Source organism: Sinocyclocheilus rhinocerous, unplaced genomic scaffold (assembly GCF_001515625.1).
Source record: "Sinocyclocheilus rhinocerous isolate Xijiao unplaced genomic scaffold, SAMN03320098_v1.1 scaffold5528, whole genome shotgun sequence".
In the NCBI taxonomy this organism is placed as follows: Eukaryota; Metazoa; Chordata; class Actinopteri; order Cypriniformes; family Cyprinidae; genus Sinocyclocheilus; species Sinocyclocheilus rhinocerous.
In genome coordinates, this window is record NW_015649566.1 from 156,206 (window position 1) to 175,811 (window position 19,606).

Genomic DNA, 19,606 nt, shown 5'->3' on the forward strand with positions numbered 1-19,606 from the left:
TGTGTGTGTGTGTGTGAGACCCTGTCTGTGAAATCCAGGCTAAAGTCTCAAAATCTAATTATGAGATAACAAGCATCAAAGTTTGATTTCAACCATTCATTTCACTATGATTTAAATCTTTGACATGGCCTTACTCAGTCAATATTAAATATATAAAGGTTATATTTTTCACAGAATGTTCTACATCTTTATGAAGGATGATTTTATGTAGAAAACAGTAAATAACAAAAAATGACTTTCGCTGGGTTTTCACAGGCAGGGTCACATATCACAGGAATAAATTATATTTTAAAGTATATTCAAATAGAAAACCATTATTTTAAAATGCAATAATATTTCACAATATTACTGTTTTTTCTGTATTTCTGATCAAATAAATGCAGCCTTGATGAGCAGAAGAGACTTCTTTAAAAAACATTACAAATCTTACTGATCCCAAACTTTTGAACGGCAGTGTATGGCTTTTAAGTTATGTGAAAAAAGTACGTAAACAAGTTTCTAAATGTAGGCAAAACAATACGCAAACAAATTAAGTGAGATTGAAGCCAACATTTAAAGTGTACTTCAAGTATATATTTCTCCATCATCCGTTTTATCTATTGCAAATAATTTTTATGTATTCTAAGTTATATGTTGATGTTTAAAATCAACATAAAATATTACATTTTCAGTTGCAAGACAAAAGAAATATCCAAAAATTAGAGTGTGTCCTATTATAAAAGGTAAATAAAGCGAAACAGCGTAGAGGAGGAGCTTGTGTTGTGTTAAACCAATGAGATACGAAAACGTAGCTTGTGGGCGTGTCTAAGTGACGAGCCATAGAAATATATAAATAGAAGCCCGACCCTCATATTTTCAAATACGAGATACTGCGTGGGAGAGATTGTGCTTCTAGGAGGTTTGAGTAAGTCAAATTATTTTAATTATTTTGTAGATATGTTGGCATTAGACATTAATAATAGTAGTTTGTCTAGAGCTAACTTAAAAGAAAACAATTCGTCAGTTAACGTTGCAGAGTTGATCGGATTTTCGCTTTCTCCCGCATAAATTACTGATGAATCATTTGCTGGCTAATTTGTTAGCTTGGATTAGTGTTTCAAACACTCTTGGTCTTGAACAAAGTTCATTTAAACATCACGTGGCGTTTTAGACACGTTAAATGTGTGGCTTTTTGGCGGGCTTTGAAGCAATATGTGGCATCTGATAATTCTCTGCTTGTTTGTCAATGTAACGTTACGTTTTTGCCCGCCATTTTGGACAAAGGTTTGTTGAGCTTGTTCTTGAAGAGGTCGAGTTGCCGGTTACGATGCTGCGTTCAAATAACTTTCCCTTGCGCCCCTGCACATTTTCCCGCTGTTTCTGAATTATGCAACTGCCATATTTCTGGTTGAGGGTGAGTTTCGTGGTGGGACGAGGTTTAATCTGCAGCATTTGAGGGGGAACCGTATCTGCTGCAGATGAAGGCTGATGCCGGAGTCACCGAATAAGAAGCGTTTCTATCTGATGCAGATATACGTATGCGGTGCTCGTTTGATTCTCCAAGACCAGTTGTGCGTGAAATTTAGCTGCTTTATATAGTTTAAAATGTATTGTAGGCTCTTAACGTTGTACATCCGTGTGAAGTCAGATTTTATGTCCTTTTAAGCATCTGCGGCTCTGGAGCGGAAGTGGTAAAAGCAAAGCGCAAGACCCGGATGATACCGCCATTTTAAGTCACCGTTTGAGTTTAATTTTAAAATGGAGGAAAAAATCCCTATTTAAGTGTTTTTGTTTTTAATTCCAGAGACTGAGAAACAATGGCTCGTACCAAGCAGACCGCGCGTAAATCAACTGGAGGAAAGGCGCCAAGAAAACAGCTGGCGACCAAAGCCGCTAGGAAGAGCGCGCCCTCTACTGGTGGCGTCAAGAAGCCCCACAGATACAGGTGCGTCTGAGATGCTGCTGTAATGAGATGCACATACATGGTAAAGTTGGTTATCACGGGTAAATAATCACACGTTTTGTTTTCTTTGTTTTTTTTCTTCCCCACTTTAGGCCTGGAACTGTTGCTCTGAGAGAGATTCGTCGTTATCAGAAGTCAACGGAGTTGCTCATCCGCAAGTTGCCGTTTCAGCGTCTGGTTAGAGAGATTGCGCAGGACTTCAAAACTGATCTGAGGTTCCAGAGTGCAGCCATTGGTGCACTTCAGGTGTGTAGCGATTGTTGTGTTTAAAATTATTCCATGACTGAATCGCAATGTGACACAATGTTTTAAAGTTTCTGCAAGCTCTAACGTTAACTTGTCTTTTTTTTTTTTTGTTAACAGGAAGCAAGTGAGGCCTACCTTGTTGGTCTGTTTGAGGACACCAACTTGTGCGCCATTCATGCCAAGAGAGTCACAATCATGCCCAAGGATATCCAGCTTGCAAGGCGAATCAGAGGAGAGAGGGCCTAATTTTTATTTTATTTTTTCCTTTTTTTTTTATTTGAACTTTTAATGAGAAACACTCGAAGTAAAAGCAATGGATTTGTACATTGGAGTCATTTTGTAAAGCATTCCTTACAGACTCAGCCCAAGGATATCCAGCTTGCGAGGCGAATCAGAGGAGAGAGGGCCTAATTTTCATTTCATTTTTTTTCTTGCCTTTTTTCTTTTAACTTTTAATGAGAAACACTCAAAGTAAAAGCAATGGATTTGTACATTGGAGTAATTTTGTAAATCATTCCTTACAGACTCAGGTTTTTAAAGTGAGTGTCTAGATGAACCATTGTAGAGCTCATTGTGAAGCGGCTTTAGTTGCATGCTTTAATGTATTTATCACTTATCTTAATTTACATTGATCATTGGGTTGTAAATAAAATTACTCTACCTCAAAACGGTGTGCTGATTCTGTTACTTGAATGTGCTCAGGTTTTTAATTGTGAGTCTTGCAGGATACTAAAATGACCGTTACATAAGTCTATTATGACCAATGTCACTGAACCAATATTATCTTTTTTTCTATGTTCATTAGTTTGTTGAACTAGTGTCAGACTCCTGGAAAGCGACTTGATTTGTAGCAGACTCCTCTTTTCACCACAAGAGGGCAGAATCGTATCATTTTGGCACAATTTATAACCACAATCATCAAATTACATCTTGGTGTATTTTTCTGTTAGATGTGGCGTGCTACCATATTACTCTCACACTATATACATTATATGCTGAATACACCTTATTTGATAGCACTAGCAAATTACATTTATATGTAACATGAGGTTATTGCAATGGTACCCTTCTCGATTATTGGGCAAAAACGCAACAACGACGTTGCTCGCCAAATTAAACCTGCAATGTTGTGACAACGATGTAGCATGCTAATCAAAGCATTTTCAGTGTAAGTAGGCTATAATGTGCAGTATTCAGTATGCTAGTTTTATTCGGAACTGACTGACTTTACACATTTCTTTGGGGTCAGCACACATTTAGCATTTAAGGAAGCTGCTTAATGTTACCCGAGTCGACAATACTTTTCTCATCATTGATCTCTCAGATGCCGTCGACTGTATATTTACTTGTATCATCATTTATGCGCTCTGGCGCCCTCTTGTGGCCAGTGGTGAGTGCACTCTTTATTTTTATTACTGTTTTTTTTTTAAATATCTAAATGTGGTTTGGTCCATGTCCCATGCTTGGTCGATGTATTTATTTTGAGCCATTATACATTCAGAAGAGCTACACTCTTATTAGATTGAAACACTCCTATGCAAAGCTCTATTTGACCCTCTTGATGTTACCTAATTTGCCTGTTCTTTTTTTTTTTTTTTTTTTTTTTTTTTTTTTCTTCCAAGAGAAATTTTTAATATGTAAATGTAATTGTGGATCAGATCTTTTATTCAAACTCATATTCCCTAAGCGTATGCATTCATTCCCACTACTTTAATTACCTTTGACAAAAGGATGCTGGAAGTCTTGTGGTGTTTTGTAAGCTTTCAGCTTATCATTCTACTCCAAACCACAATATTTCTATGGCATTTCTTTGTTGTTGTAAAATATTAATTATTTGGACATTCTACTTTTGTGCTCCAATCTATTTCGAAGTATATTTGAGGTTTGTATCGTTTGTTTATGTGTGTGAGTACAGACAGGAAGCATGTAAACACTGGAAACTGTAAGACAGCATGAGTTCTGATAAATAGATTAATTCAACCGCATCAAAAGAGAAATCTCATAGACAACTGGGACAAACATATGCGCTAGGACGCAATGACGTCAGACCCTGAGCCCTGCTCCAGTCCCAGCTGCAGACACACACTCTTCTCACAGTCTCTCCCTCACCTCTTGCTCTTTGTCTTTCTCAAGGTCCTCCCGTGTCTATTTATTTGTATTTATACAGATACGAAATTAACATGTCTCACTGACTCTTTCCCAGGGGATGGATTGTGGGGGTCTGGATTTCAGCTCAGTTGTCTGTCATTATTTCACTTGTCTGTATCTGTGATGCTCACATCCTAAGGCTGTTCTCATCATGGATTCTCAAATCTCTTTTAGAGGCACACAACCTTACCCACGCCCTATAGGTCTGTCTGAGACACAAGTTTCCTGCAAGTCACCCTTTTGTTTCTCTCTTTATGTGTGGGTTGGTTTTTATAATATGTAACTGAGTAAATATGTTAATGTTCCTGGTGATGTCCATACAAATTCATTAAAAGTTATTCAAACAATGCTTACATGTTTTTCCCAGGCTGGGCTGTTACAGCTGGAAAAACATTTCTTGGTTTTGCCAGGCTGTGTCTTATTTTAATTTTTTTCTTCTTGCAGACTATGCCAGAGCTGCATGTTCTGTTGCGCTGGTCTATATTAAACAAACTTTCTGTATCAGCACCCAGCACTCCATACTGACATATGCTTGTGATTATCAACAACAGTTGCATTATTATAACTGATACATGCTGTGAAATACATTTTGTCAAGAGTATGTCAAAAACCAACAAATGGGTTTCAGATCAACAAGCATTTTCTCCATTGATCTCAGTGTTTTCATATCAGAGCAGTGTTTGTTATTTATATGCCATTACAGTATTTATTACTTTTATTTAAATTTTGATATTTCCAAATGTAATTTAAGTTTTAGTCATATTTAAGTGTTTTTGCTCAGTTTTAGTTATTTGACTATTTCTGCTTATGCTTATTTAGTTTGTTTGTTTGTTTTTTAAGTTGTTGTTTTTTTTTTTGTTAAAATTAAAATAATATTTATATGAAATTGATTCCAGTTTTATTTCTATGAACAAAAATGGTTTTGGTTTTAGTTTTAGTTACAACACTGCTCCAGAGTGAGTTTATGGCTCAGGTGATTGACTCAAAAAGGTCTGTGAGCAGAACCGGGGCAGGACACATTGAGAAGCGATGTCTAAATCTCACAAAAAAACATTTCAAGGTCACACATCTCACCCCAAATTCAAAAAGAAAATTTTTTATGTAAATAAACTAAGCCTTTTTAGGTCCGTTAAGACTTTGACTTGGATTGTGACATTATTTACATGACAGTTTTTCCACACAAATCTAGACTTTTTACATTTTTGTGTGTTTTATAATTCACAATAGACTCCTGATTCTAATTACATTCTCATTGCTGTAATACAGTAATACTACTACTACTACTAATAATAATAATCATCACTTACAGCAGCTTGTCTGTAGACAGTAGACTTATCCAGCAGGAACATATACAGTATGTACTTTTATTGGCTGAAATATGTCTGATTATTATTAAAGATGTCTACTTTTTCATAATATGATAAAAATGTGACTAAAAGGTGCCCTATATTAAATCACAGTCTGCATTAGCTGTTTGTGCAGGCCAATCAATTTCCTGTGCCATTTGCCATAGATAACAAACAATAAGTGATTTACCTGTGGAGTAAACTAAACCAATATTTAATTATACTATACTACAATCTTGTTTTCCATCTAAGAAGGGCATAAATCAATTATGCACCAATATCCCCTCACCTTTCTATTTACATTCTAGTGTAGCAGACAGCTTTCTTCAAACTGACAGTGCAAACCTAGTGGTCTTATTACAAAATTGACAACCATTTTATACTTTATTGTGAAAATTGGGCTATTTATTTATTCATTCTGCTTTTTCAGGCTCAAATGCATTATACCATTATATTGATCATTTTGTGTGGTGTACTGCTCAACAAGAAAAAAATCCCAAGAGACCAACTTTGAGATTATTATTATTTTTAACTCCTCATTTTCTTTGTGTTTGTTTATCTTTGTTCAGTTTTACTTGGGAACAAGCCCTCAGACTGCCACTGTGTTTATGAATAATTTGAGTCATATATTGTTTTAGCCCTGGGCACGAGAGGGCTCTCTCTAGGGGAGAATATCAGCTTCCTGTTATCAAGACGCTTTTGTTATCATTTCGTAATCATTTGTAATATCTCGATATGAAAATAGCGTACATTTAAATGATATTTAAATCATCCCGACACATTTTGGACAGTGCAACAATCATTTCAAGTCTTATTGTGTATCCATATTAATATCCATACAGTCTTGACAGTGGACACTTTGTTTCTAAATTAATTCGACCTTATTGGAATTACTTACTTCCTATACAGTACAAAGCAATCTACTGCAATCTCTCCTTGTTTTTGCTGATAGAGTGCACTCATGAGAAAATGAGCGGAATGGGAATGCAACAAATAACTCTGGATCAAGTAAACCGCAGTGCTGGACATCGCATTTCCGAAGTCATGAATAATCTGTTACATCGATTATATGCTGGAAACAGGAGCCAACAGCTGGGTTTAGTGTCGCTAACACTTGTCCAAATGAGCTGTAATCCACCAAATATGCTTGCATTGAACTGAATTTACTTTAATGTTTCCCTAATGATGTATTTGTGTAAACCTAGAGAGATGAACTTTACCTTTTCAGACATTTGTACTGTTTACCACTGTTTATGGAAACCCTAAAATCTTACACTCTTGAAAATTTCGAAAGATTCTCACGTTTTTAGCATCCCCCAGTGAAGATGTCCTGAATGGAAAATCCTACAAAATATGCATTTATTCAGTCTTGAAGCAGCAGAACAGACTAAGCTGTCGATTGTGTCAGTGTCAATAGCATTAATATATGGAAAGGAGAATATATGTAACAATAACTCAGATGGAAAATGGGTTGCAGGTGCTTCCATGACTTTATTTGTTCCCTTAAAATGGACTCCGAGAATATCATCCTATAAAAGTCTTCATTGTGACATGCTGTCCTATTATTTCTATTATTTGTAAAAGGTAGGCTTAAACCAAGCTCTGCATCTGTGTTTTATAATCCCCTTCATCAGCAGGTGATTCACCCTGAATAATCCTTGTTTTGCTCAGCCGACTTTAAGAATTAGGCAGTCTTCACGACGTCAAGCTAACCCAAAGATCTCTCTGTCAATTCATGATCAAGTTCTGGAAAGCGAGGCAAGGCAGATGACAACTTCAGGAACTGCAGGTCGCCACACCTGCGCTACACTTCGGACTCGCTCCTGACAGGGATGTGCAAATCCAGGGTGTGATTACAGAAGCGGTAGACCACAGACCAGCTGGCCTTCCTCTTGATGAAAAGCCGCAGCTTGTCCCTGAAAGTCTCCCCGAGGAAGCTGTAAATGATTGGGTTCAGGCAGCTGTTGGAGAACGCAGCCAGGTTGACGATGTGTCCAGTCAATGGGTAGTCGTGCCACAGTGTGGTGTCGCTGCGTTTCGACGGGTCTGCCGTGCCTTGGAGCAGCTGGATGCTAATGAAAACATTCTCAGGCAGCCAGCAAATAAAGAACACCAGCACCACCACCACAATCATGCGCAGGGCCTTCTGTCGGCGCGGCCACAGTCCCCTGTGCTTCTGGGCCCGCATGAGGATGCGGACGATCAGGGAGTAGCACAGGCCGATGATGGAGAAGGGCACCAGAAATCCGATCGTCACCTCGAGCCACTGGATCTCAAAGACATTGGCGAAGCAGAAGTGCACCTCGCCGGTGTGTTGTGTCTGCACAATGGTGAAAGGAAGCAGAGTCGCCAGGATGGAGGCCATCCAGATGAGGCTGCAGCTGAGTTTGGCATGCTGCATGGTTCGCAGTGGACTGCTGCTCATAGAGTTAGCGAGAGCAATGTATCGGTCGAAACTCATCCATGTCAGGAAGAAGATGCTGCTGTACATGTTCACCTGGAGGAACAGCGACATGAAGGTACAGAGGACGGCGTAGTCGTAGTACTTCTCATTGAGATTGAAGACCTCGATGAGCGAGTCCGCCACCAGAATAAGGTCCGCCACGGCCAGGTTGACGAAGTACAGATCAGGGATGGTCATCTTGTCCCTGTGGTTGAGGTTGACCACCAAAATGAGGATGTTCCCAATGAAGCCAATGGGGAACAGCAATATGGTGTACAGGCAGGAGAGAAACAGGCCGATGACGTAAAACTCATAGGTGTCTATGCTCTCTTTCACATCGGTTAGGTTGAAGTCATACGAAGCATTGAACTGCTCAGTGTCATTTATGTAAATCTGAATCACAGTGGTAGTCTGCTCTTCCATACTGGCCGAGTCTCTGTTTTAGATGCTGTGAATGATGCTACATACTTCATTTGTGTCAGCGCCCAGTTCGCCTTGTAGAGAGCATCCTTCATTGAGCCTCCATTCGCATTTTGACGGCACCCTGTTGTTTACAAGCAGACGCTCAAGGTTTGATAGATTCCACCCAGACAGATTCGCCTCTGGAGATGCAGCCAGGGTAGAAGACCTCCATTTTCAGGGCAGTCTCTCAGCTATGGAGGCTGCCTGGGCTTGTGTGATCCATGGCACCAACACCAAGAGTCCCTCCTTAGGGATTGTGCTTCCTTTTTTTCTTTTGCACACTTTGCTCTTCACACGTGTTCAATCTAGTGCAGTTTGGTCTCCTCCAGTCCATGAGCATGATTTTTTTAGTGCACCAATGACACCACCACTGTGACACCTGATCAAGCGAGAGAGAAATGAGGAAAATAATATCTGAAGAACAAAACATTTTTTTGGCATCACCCAAAAATGTCATTTTGTCATCATTTATTCACCCTTATGTCATTCCAAACCTTTATGACTAGATATATGTTATTGTCCATGTAATGAAAGTCAGAGTCCAAAACAGAAAACGGACCCAACACACTTTCGCTAAATGGACAAAAAAACACTAAAACATTTGTCTAAATATCAGAATGAAATCAGACAGGTTTGGAATTACATGAGGGTGCGTAATTTTAAAATTTTTAGGTGAACTATCCCTTTAATGTAAGTATTATGTTAAATATCTGCTTTTGCAGCCCTCATAACAGTTTTTAATTGATTCACCTTAAGGCTTGAGTGTCTACAAGCTTATTAAAATGCAAAGCAATGTCTTAAACAGATGCATTGAAGCACCCTGAGCTGGCAGACACATGTGCTAAACTCACAACTATTAAAGAGTAAAACGGCAGGCTGTACAACTGCTTCATAGTGATAGATACAATATTTGATTTTCCCCACTGGAACATAGGCTAACTGCACTAGATAACTCTTCATTCATAACTGATTTTTACTACGCGCATGTATTGTGATTTTGGAGAGAAAGACTGTCCAAGGTAGTGAACTGTAATGATTTTCCACTGACATAGAGTTAATGAGTGTCAAAAGAAAATAGAATCTCATTATAATAGTAATTTCAGATTAATATGCCAGGGTATCATGAATAATGATGTGTAATGAATAAAATCTAATGCTAATCTTCCATGCTAATTAAAACACTCATTATGCAATAATTACCATATATTTGGAAAGGATATATAATGTAGGTATTTAGATACAGGATCTGTATTAATCCGAATTAATTTGGTAAACAAATGCAAGAATTATCTTAGTGAGTACTAAAATTAGGCATGGCAGAAAAGATTGACCTTCAGTGAGCAATCAGGGCATATCTGACTTTTTACTTCCTACATAGATGAACTATGCCTTTCTCAGATATAATTCACCAGAGCCAAATTAAGTGTGCATAATTTTAATCACCACGAAGACTACATCAATTTTGTAACAAGAAAGAAACTCAGTGATTTTAATGAGGTCTATGTGAGCTGTCTGGACTCGAAATACTTTAACCTTTAAAATAATAAATTCCCAGTGAAACTGTCTAGTCTAAGAAGTGCAGCCAGGTTTCCAAAATTAGACCACTTAGTTTCAGTCTTTTGCAGATGGCTTATTATGAGCATAAAGGTTTGGATATTTGGACACTGTAAATGGTTTTGACCAGTGTTTCCCAACCAGGGTGCCGCGGCACCCTGGGGTGCCGTCTGTTGAGAGCAGGGGTGCCAAAAGGTGCCGCGACTAAAAAAAGGTTGGGAAACACTGGTTTTGACAACCCATGCACAGTGCAATCAAATGCAATCTTCACTTTGATTGACAGTTTACAATACTTATCTCTCAATTAAAATGTAGGAAAAAATATATTTAGAAAAATATGTCACTTTAATGTTTCTGTTAATAATTTTATTCTATATATATACTGTATGAACACAATATTTGTATGGCATATTAAGTGCCCATTAAACTAAACCAATATAAACTACAACATTATGTAAGGCTTGCTTTCATTTTAGAAATACCATAACAAACAGAACTGTGAGAGTCTTAGTCTGATCCTGTAGTTGTAATTCATTCTCAGCTGCAGACCCATTCAGATGTCATCACTGCATAATAGATAAAGGAAGATTTGTTATTGCCTAAAATTACATCTCCTTACTCACAGATGCAAAACGACACGAGCAATTTGTCAATTTATTAGTGATGGAGTAGTCACATCAACAGAAGACAAGCACACAAGCACCCAGATAATTGAAAGGCTCATTTGGAAAATGTGTGTGTGTGTGTGTGTGTGAGAGAGAGAGAGAGAGACTGCACATTATGATGTGTCTCAACCAGGAGAATGACTTCTTTATCAAGTGTTCATCTATTTGAAATCTCTGCAGTGCATCTGTGAAATTAGTGCACCTGTTGAAAAGACCGTCTTACACTAGCATGAATTTGCATGATGTTCCAGGCTGCTTTATTCTGGTTCATGGTGCTGGTCTAGCAGGTGCACCAGCATAGTCATGCTATTCTAATACAAAACTAAACAGGTGAAGCTGGTCGACTAGCATTGTCTTTCTAGTGAAGCTGGTTGACCAAAATAGTCTTGGTTAAGAGAGTTAACTGTCATATTCTGTTTGGGTTATGAGAGACTGCATGGCCATTTCAATAGCTCACACTATACTTGACATTCGAGTATCAAGTTGATATTTCATGACTTTCATTACCAAATTTTATGAGAAATTATTGATAAAATATTTGAAGTAAAAATAATAATAATATATAAACCAAAAAACATGTTACTTACATTTGGGGACTGACAGAAACCAGATATAAAACAAATACAATTCATTTTCACATGATACGTCATGACAGTTATGCACACAGCAGTGTTATGTTAGTATTATTTATGTTGTTTATAGTATTTGTTAATATTTTGAATGAGCTTTTATTTTTATATTTTCAGTTTTCATTTTACTTTAGATTGAGCAATTTTATGTGCTTTTCTCATTTTCATAATTTTTTAATATTTATATTTAGCTTTATTTTATTTCAGTTTGATACATTTTAGTAATTCAACTTCAACATATTTTAAAGGCAATATTTCTCATTTTCATTTACATTTTTAAGTTTATATTTCTCATATAATAAGTATATTTTATCCTTTTTTTTAAATTCTAACTTAATTCTAAGTTTTAGTTAACAATAATAATCCTGACACACATTAGTAGTACATTCATGACTACTTTGATGAGGGTTAAAAGGTTCAATTCAAAGTTACTGTTATAAGTTTTCCCCATATGTGACCCTGGACCACAAAACCAGTCATAAGGGTCCATTTTTGGAAATTGAGATTTATATAATAAGCTTTCCATTGATGTATGGTTTGTTATGATAGGACAATATTGGGCTGAGATACAGCTATTTGATTATCTGGAAAATCGCCTTTAAAGTTGTCCAAATGAAGTCCTTAGAAATGCATATTACTAATGATAATACATTTCTTATATAATTATGGTAGGAAATTTACAAAATATCTTCATGGAACACGATCTTTACTTAATATCCTAAAGATTTTTGGCATAAAAGCAAAATCGATAATTTTGACCCATACAATGTATTGTTGGCTATTGCTACAAATATACCCCAGCGACTTAAGACTGGTTTTGTGGTCCAGGGTCACATATAGCATTGGGCTCTCAGGTACCTGAATATAAAGAATGTAAGTCTATAGCGACAAAACATGAGTATCAAGAAGCCTGGTGGAAACACCAGCACACCAGCATTGAAGAAAACACACACACACACAGTTTTCTAGCCGTTGTGGACTTTTCAACTGGGTTTGTCCCACAAATAAACTTAATGTCTAGTAACTAAGCTATTATGCGCCTCATTTACTTCTCTCAAAAGTATTATTAATTAATAAAATCCATGAATAGAAAATAATAGAGTCAAAAGTCACTCACTTTATTTAAGAGGGCTTGTGATGCAGTCAGTGTAGAGTTGCCACAGATTTGTAATTCCTTTACCGGGACAAGATCCACTGTCTGCGCCACCTATTGTTATAAGACAACTCGCTGCTGTCAGGGAGAAGGTCCAGAGAAGAATGTAACTACAGCTTCCCTCCTTTGTGGCCACTAGTTCACTAGCCACCCCTCTACCTCCTCCTTCTCTTCTCTTCTCTCTCTCCTCTCAGCTCTGACTTTCCTCAGCACGACCACACACATGTGGACAGCATCAATAGCAGGAGACCCACCAATGGCAGTTACTTAGCACAGGACATTTGACCGCTGTCGCGACTCATTTCATCTCTGTTTCAACTGCAGAGACATGCATGACACTAGTGCTCATTGTTGTTCAAAGAATGACGAAGACTTCACAAGGGCAGGTTCTTTTAAATGCTCCAGACCTGGGATGAGACGTCCCTGATGCAACGGCTCTGATGATGAATAATCGAGTGTATTTAAAACACTTGGTCAGGTTTGAACTATTAAAGATGATGTAAAGTGCTTGTATAAGAGTGAGATGCAAATAAATGTCACTAACTTCTATAAAACTTTTTTTAAGAAAAAAAAAAAATTAAGAGATGGTTTTACAACGGTGTCATTTATGTTACAACATCTCTGAGAGAATGGAAACTTTTCATAATAAGATTGTACGTGAGAAGTTAATCATTTAGTGGTGCTGTACAATGTTAGATGGAGAACTGAAATGACCCTTTGTTTGGAGAATGAGTGGAAGCAAAGCTTTTGTCGGCCGTGAGATTACTGAGTCACAAACTATTATGCTTGTGATTCGATTTTCTGAACAGGGATGGATTCTGTTCACCTTATCAGCCTCTCTGTGTCAAGATGGGTTTACAGAAAGCTTGAAGGCTCTTTTATGTGCCGTCAACTACGTCTTCAAAGAGGTTTGTGTAGAACAACCTACAGTCAATGGTTCGGTGAGGCTGTCTGTAATGAATCCCCGTCAGGCTGGCTGTAATGAATCCTCTTTGTTATCACAGAAAGAACAATTCAGACTCGAAAGTCAACAGATATAGAACAATCCACGGATGTAAGCCGTTTTCTGTGAGACTTCCGATTCATTAGCTGCTGTAGGGAAATAACAAGAATAACAAAGTGCAGTAAACGGTAAAACTGTTTGCACTACAAACCAGTATGTTCATAATTAAGATTATACATTAAAATAATATGATAAGGCACAGCAGTTTGCAATATCAAGCAGCAAAACGAGCTGTTTTGTACAGCTAAAAATAACTGGAAGTGAATGTCACTGGAAACCAGACCAATAAAATTTACAAATGGCTGTGCCCGCACTTAAGGCTTAATTTAACATCTGTAGTTGTTTTCTGGATTTCTTTCTGTTTTAGAGAAACCCTCTGGGGAACTGGTCTTTTGGGTCTGGTCCATAATCCATCACTGGTCTGAATGTCAAGTGAGGGGGAAAAAGAAGTTAGCCAGCACTACTGAAAATATTTTTTTGTATTGCTCTCAAGCAAAGGAGGAACAAATTTGATCACCTTGAATTATGTCAGAGTGCATTATCTTTATGAAAGTAATCATTTATTCTTGAGGGAACATGTTCAATGTTGTAACTCTTTTAAGTGCTTCCTGAGAAAACCAGTGAAACAAACCCAATGCTTAATGCCACACTGTAAAAAAAAACTGTGACATTTGCGGTAAAATACCGGCAGCTGTGGTTGCCAGAACTTCACCGTAAAAAATATGGTAGCAACATTTGAGGTTTTACAGTCTTAAATTCACAATAAAATACCGTATTTCATTAACTGATGTAATGTTAATAAACCAACATATTAAAGTGTTAATATCTGTTTGATTAAGAAGAAACATGTTATATCAACAAAAAAACATCAAATATGAAGTATCATGTAGGGAATTCTGGGAGTGTCAATTTACGGTTTTTCACTGTAAATTATACAATGACTTTTTCTTTTTCACTTCCAAAAACTGTATTTTGAACTGTGTTTTACTGTAAAATTACATTAAATGTAATTACATTTATTCACCGTATATATAATGGAAACTTACTGTTAAAATCACAATCAACGTAAACTCAGCACACCTGAAACGAGGATAGGTGCATGGGAACAAAATCAAACAAAAAGTTGAATCAAAAATAAGTAACAAACTCGCACACAATCAATACTTGCTAATTCTTAAACTTTATTAAACGCAACATTTCGTTTGCGAAAAATTAAACGTTGCGTTTAATACTGTTAAAATCACAACCATTTTTTACAGTGTAAGTAATAAAAGTCTGTGCACCGCTTATGCAACATGCATAAGCAAATTAATATGATTGCATATGAATGACACCATGGTAAAGCTGTGAAGTTAAAACACAACTGGCTTCTGGGCTCTACTTCTAAACATCAAAACACTTTAGTTTAAACAGTCATTTTTAGAATGCTAATTAACTGATAGTTAACTGGCACATAATAATTAATTGTATATATAGATATTGTTATACAAACAATTAAACTTATAAGACGTAAATCCATGATAATGAGACAACAGGCCCCTCTATTCACAAAAGGTCAGCTAAATGCACTTGTACATGTGAATTGTACGTACAAAAAACAGGGTTAAAGGTTTAGCCATAAACTAGGTCTATCTATCTATCTATCTATCTATCTGTCTGTCTGTCTGTCTGTCTATCTACCTATCTATCTAATATCTTTATTTGTTTGGTCATTTATTTATTTGTTTTTAAAAACCTTTGGTAATCGGTTAAATGATTTGGTTTAATAAATACACTATAATTTGCATAAAAATTGAGAAAATGGAAGGAGATTATTTACTTGTCTTTTTGCCAAAGTGTCTAAATGATGTCACTTCCTGGGAGTCACAATTTTATTGAAACATCAGTAAGGTTTGTGTCAGTCAGGTTGCATGCAAAATGTGGTAAACAGCTAAATACTGGATTTGGGGTCATTAAAATAAGTTAAATAAAATGAACTACTTAAAATGAATTCTTAAAATGAAATTAAAATCTTAAAATGAAATTAATCAGTCTGTCTGTCTGTCTGTCTATCTACCTATCTATCTAATATCTTTATTTGTTTGGTCATTTATTTATTTGTTTTTAAAAACCTTTGGTAATCGGTTAAATGATTTGGTTTAATAAATACACTATAATTTGCATAAAAATTGAGAAAATGGAAGGAGATTATTTACTTGTCTTTTTGCCAAAGTGTCTAAATGATGTCACTTCCTGGGAGTCACAATTTTATTGAAACATCAGTAAGGTTTGTGTCAGTCAGGTTGCATGCAAAATGTGGTAAACAGCTAAATACTGGATTTGGGGTCATTAAAATAAGTTAAATAAAATGAACTACTTAAAATGAATTCTTAAAATGAAATTAAAATCTTAAAATGAAATTAATCACTTCAACAGATTATTTCAAAATTACAGATATTTACCAGTGTTTTTTTTCTTTCTTCTTCTTCTTGTATTATTTATGTATCATGGCTGTATTCATTAATATTTTGGTATTTATATTTTGGTATTAATATTTTCATTAATATTATTAGCTTTTATTTTTTATAAACTTCGTTTAAGGTTTAGTTATTTTGTTATGTGCTTTTCTCATTTTATTAGTTTTGATTTTGGACATCATAGCTTCATTTTTTTATTTTCAGTTTTAGTGTTATTTAACAAGAACAACAGCAATATTTACAGATATTTGATGAGTTTCAAATTTGCTACCTTTTATGCTGTTAATTTTAGGCCGAATAAAATTTAAACAGATGAAATAGTGCTCATAGAACAAGGGATTCAATCCTGAAGAATTAAACATTTTTTGTTATGCTTGTGCTTTTAATTACAGTCCCAAAGTCTCCACCTGCACCCAAGTAACATTTTCCCAGAGGTGTTGCTCTTAAATAGGGAGGCTGTTGTTTGTCTCCTTCTATTAAACTCTCTATCAATGCAATTTTCACAGGGACTCATAGAACAATCTGGAGGGAACTGATTAATTACGATGCCGGGAACAACTGATGAGTTACAGACAGAAACTGCTTTTCTCACTTTACATGCCCGACCGTGTCCCTCTGTAGGGAGGTAATTACATTTGTTGGGTGGCAACATGTGGTGGAAGCTTGGTGCTCTACAACCTGCATGTATTAGTGTTAAATGCAAACTGAGTGTCACAATCTTCCCCTCACACATTTACGTGTTAATGTCGTGGCGTGATGTTCTAGGAACTGTGCTGTATCTAAAAACAGTCCTACTGTGAGCTCTGAAGATCCATCAAATTAGTTGATACACTCCGCATTTTAGAGACAGAGCACTAAATAACGAATCTTGCCATTTGGTTCACTTGTTCTGAGACACTGAACAATAGTGCTGTAGGATCATAATAGACTGAAAGGAGAGTTTGATCTAACACTCGAACTGAATGATAATTGAAAGCACCCGTATTACTGCACATCTATTCACAAGGGTTGTTTTCCACACAAAGGTGAGCCACTGACTGACAATCCAGAAAAGCGCTGCATAATTCTTGGACTGAACCAATTAATTATAAGAATCACCATAGCAACACAGCAAAGGTAAGTTAAGTGATGATGGATTCAAGATTGGAAAACATAACTTTGCTATGTACATGACATTTTTTATTTTTATTTTATTTTTCACATTTCGAGTGGAGAGATGAAACCAACCCAAGCTCAAACGTGCCTCTATACATACATAAAAAAAAAAAAAAATCCAAAAACGTACCTATACATACAATTCACTAGTTTCCAGCTGAAATGAACAACAGTGGCAGTAAAACACCAACAGCCTTTGAAACAGATGGATGCTAGATAGATAGGTAGATAAGTATACAGGTAGGCAGTCAGTCATTCTGTGAATTATCTACCATAATTCATCTAAAAAAAAAACCGCAACGTTAAAAAATATGAAATTATGATATTAATATTGAATAACTTACATTTTATATAACATTGCCAGTTACTTTAACTTATATTTGCTTCACCAGTGAATAAATATGTCTCCAAACAAAGTCAAAGCAAAACCAACCACTGAGTCTCTGAGTAAACAAACAGTCGTGGTATTTTGTTTGAATGAATCATGGTCTCTGAACCAAACTGTTGAGTGAATCATTTTATGACATTTGTCGCCACCTACTGGTCTAAAAAGGTAACTCGCAGAAGGAATCACAAAAAAAATAATAATGCATAAAAAAATAATGATCAGTTTATTCATGAACTTAATTGTGATTATGCTCATGTAATCTTTTGTATGTACTCACCCTAGCATGCATACATGCAGCATACACTGACATGATAGATTTTGAGTGCAGCATGGACAGTGTGATGGGATCCAACCCAGAACTAAATGAATTCACAACACAGGAAACATGGCTAACATGAAGATTAAAGCAATGTGTCAAAATGCCTACAAAGCTCTGTCTAGCATCAGGCAGCTGCAGCTACAGGATGACATTGACTTGATCCAGAACAAGCATTGTACTGTAATAGGAAGCATTCTGAATGGATTGTGTTCAGGGGTTTTCGTGTTTTTGCAGTGAATCATTCTGCTAATGTCTTTTAGTGATTCTTTCGAACATGTTGTGTCTGAGTTAAGTCAGGAAATGAGTGTCAGCACATGGGAAGTGCACAAAGATTTAATGCTCAGTGTGACCCTTTCATATTTCTGCTGTGGATAAAAATAGAAAAGAAAGGTTTCTGAATATCCATTCAACAGAAAGTTCATCCTGTTGCAGTATTCTTTTTGAACACAGGGTGGAGTTAAAGTGTAAATTATGGATATATTGTCTCCAAAAAAAAAAGCCTCTTTTCCTTAATGACAAATTCCTTTATGTAGGTGAATTGAATGAAATTCCCTGGGAATGCATAGACATGTAACGTCATACCATCAGATGTTCAAATGCTTTGTTGAATGGTTTGGTCAGATGCTATTTTCAGTGGTCAAGACATGAGAGCAGCAGCTTTCACAAAGGCAGGCATGTTAGAGGTCAGTGGCCTTGAGCGAGTCAGTGCAGAGATTGTTGTGACAGAGTCCTGCACCTGTGGGAACCGAGCCGAGGAGTGAGCGCAGCATTGTGCTCCAGCTGTCTCCTCAATAACAAGCAGCAAAACACACCGCCTGACACCCTGCTGCCTCACCTGACCGCAGCACCCCTGGGGTATGGCTGACAAGTAAACACCTCCTTTGTGACCTCTTCCACTTTGTTCATTTGAAAGCTGTGGTTTATGATGATACATTTCTTTTTTATTATTTTTATTTGTTTTACTGTGGGCCTTTTATTTTTGGGAACACAATACCATCAGCCTTTCACTTTGAATGCTTTACTGTAAAAATCAGTGACTCACTGTCCAACAAAATGTGATGCAATCCAACTGGTTCCATATATATATATATATCTGCCCTAAAAAGAAGAAAAATAAAGACTGGCATGTTAATTGAACCTAAATCTGTAATTAGTTATTTAATTTTAGTTTATCTTTTAATAACATTACTCTTGCAAAACAGCATGATTTGAGATGATCCAAACAGCGTCTTGAGTTTCATTGGAAGAAGAACAAACGGACATCTGTACAAAATTGTAATTATATGTATTTATTTATTCATTAATTATAAATTTCTCTAGTATATTCTCACTAATGGTTTCAAAAGTTTCACACACACACACACACACACACACACACACACACACATGTCTGGTCAGCTATCCTTGTGGGGACTCTCCATATAATGGTTTTTCTACTGTACAGACCGTATAGCATACATTATAATATAATTTTTCTCCATAACATTTCTTTGTTTAACATTTTTTGAATCCTTAAATGTTCTGGTTATTTCCAGGGTTAAATTAGATTTTTCATCCCGTCTCAGACCTTGGACCACACTGTATGTTTCATTGATGCTCACAAAGGAGAAAATAGTTCATCTAATCTGAGAGTGTTAATGCATTACTAGAGATACATGTAAAATGTATGGCTATATGGCTATTTTCATGGTTGGATG

General features: G+C 36.4%; 2 protein-coding genes across 4 annotated transcripts in view; one reads left to right on the top strand and one right to left on the bottom strand.

Annotated features, from left to right (window-relative positions):
* The window catches only part of LOC107710647 (histone H3.3), a 7,665-nt gene extending 5,120 nt beyond the window's left edge, over nucleotides 1-2,545 (top strand). The window contains exons 1-4 of one of the 3 annotated variants that reach the window (XM_016515473.1): nucleotides 828-904; nucleotides 1,784-1,924; nucleotides 2,035-2,188; nucleotides 2,306-2,545. In XM_016515473.1, the coding sequence (XP_016370959.1) occupies nucleotides 1,797-1,924; nucleotides 2,035-2,188; nucleotides 2,306-2,434 (411 nt within the window). In that variant the 5' untranslated portion in view covers nucleotides 828-904; nucleotides 1,784-1,796 and the 3' untranslated portion in view covers nucleotides 2,435-2,545. Of the gene's footprint in view, nucleotides 1-827; nucleotides 905-1,645; nucleotides 1,671-1,783; nucleotides 1,925-2,034; nucleotides 2,189-2,305 lie in introns of those variants that run through there. The other 2 variants (XM_016515474.1, XM_016515476.1) reach the window with 2 other exon arrangements.
* Nucleotides 2,546-7,176: 4,631 nt separating this feature from the next.
* On the bottom strand, nucleotides 7,177-12,632 carry LOC107710646 (G-protein coupled estrogen receptor 1-like). Its single transcript, XM_016515472.1, has 2 exons — nucleotides 12,553-12,632; nucleotides 7,177-8,966 (listed from the first exon to the last, which is right to left on the bottom strand). The coding sequence occupies exon 2, from the start codon at nucleotides 8,546-8,548 to the stop codon at nucleotides 7,487-7,489; it is 1,062 nt and encodes a 353-aa protein (XP_016370958.1). The 5' UTR covers nucleotides 8,549-8,966; nucleotides 12,553-12,632; the 3' UTR covers nucleotides 7,177-7,486.
* Between the last annotated feature and the right edge of the window lie 6,974 nt (nucleotides 12,633-19,606).

Coding starts and splice junctions, on each gene's coding strand:
- LOC107710646 (XM_016515472.1), bottom strand. CDS start 8,548: ATGGAAGAGCAGACTACCACTGTGATTCAGATTTACATAAATGACACT.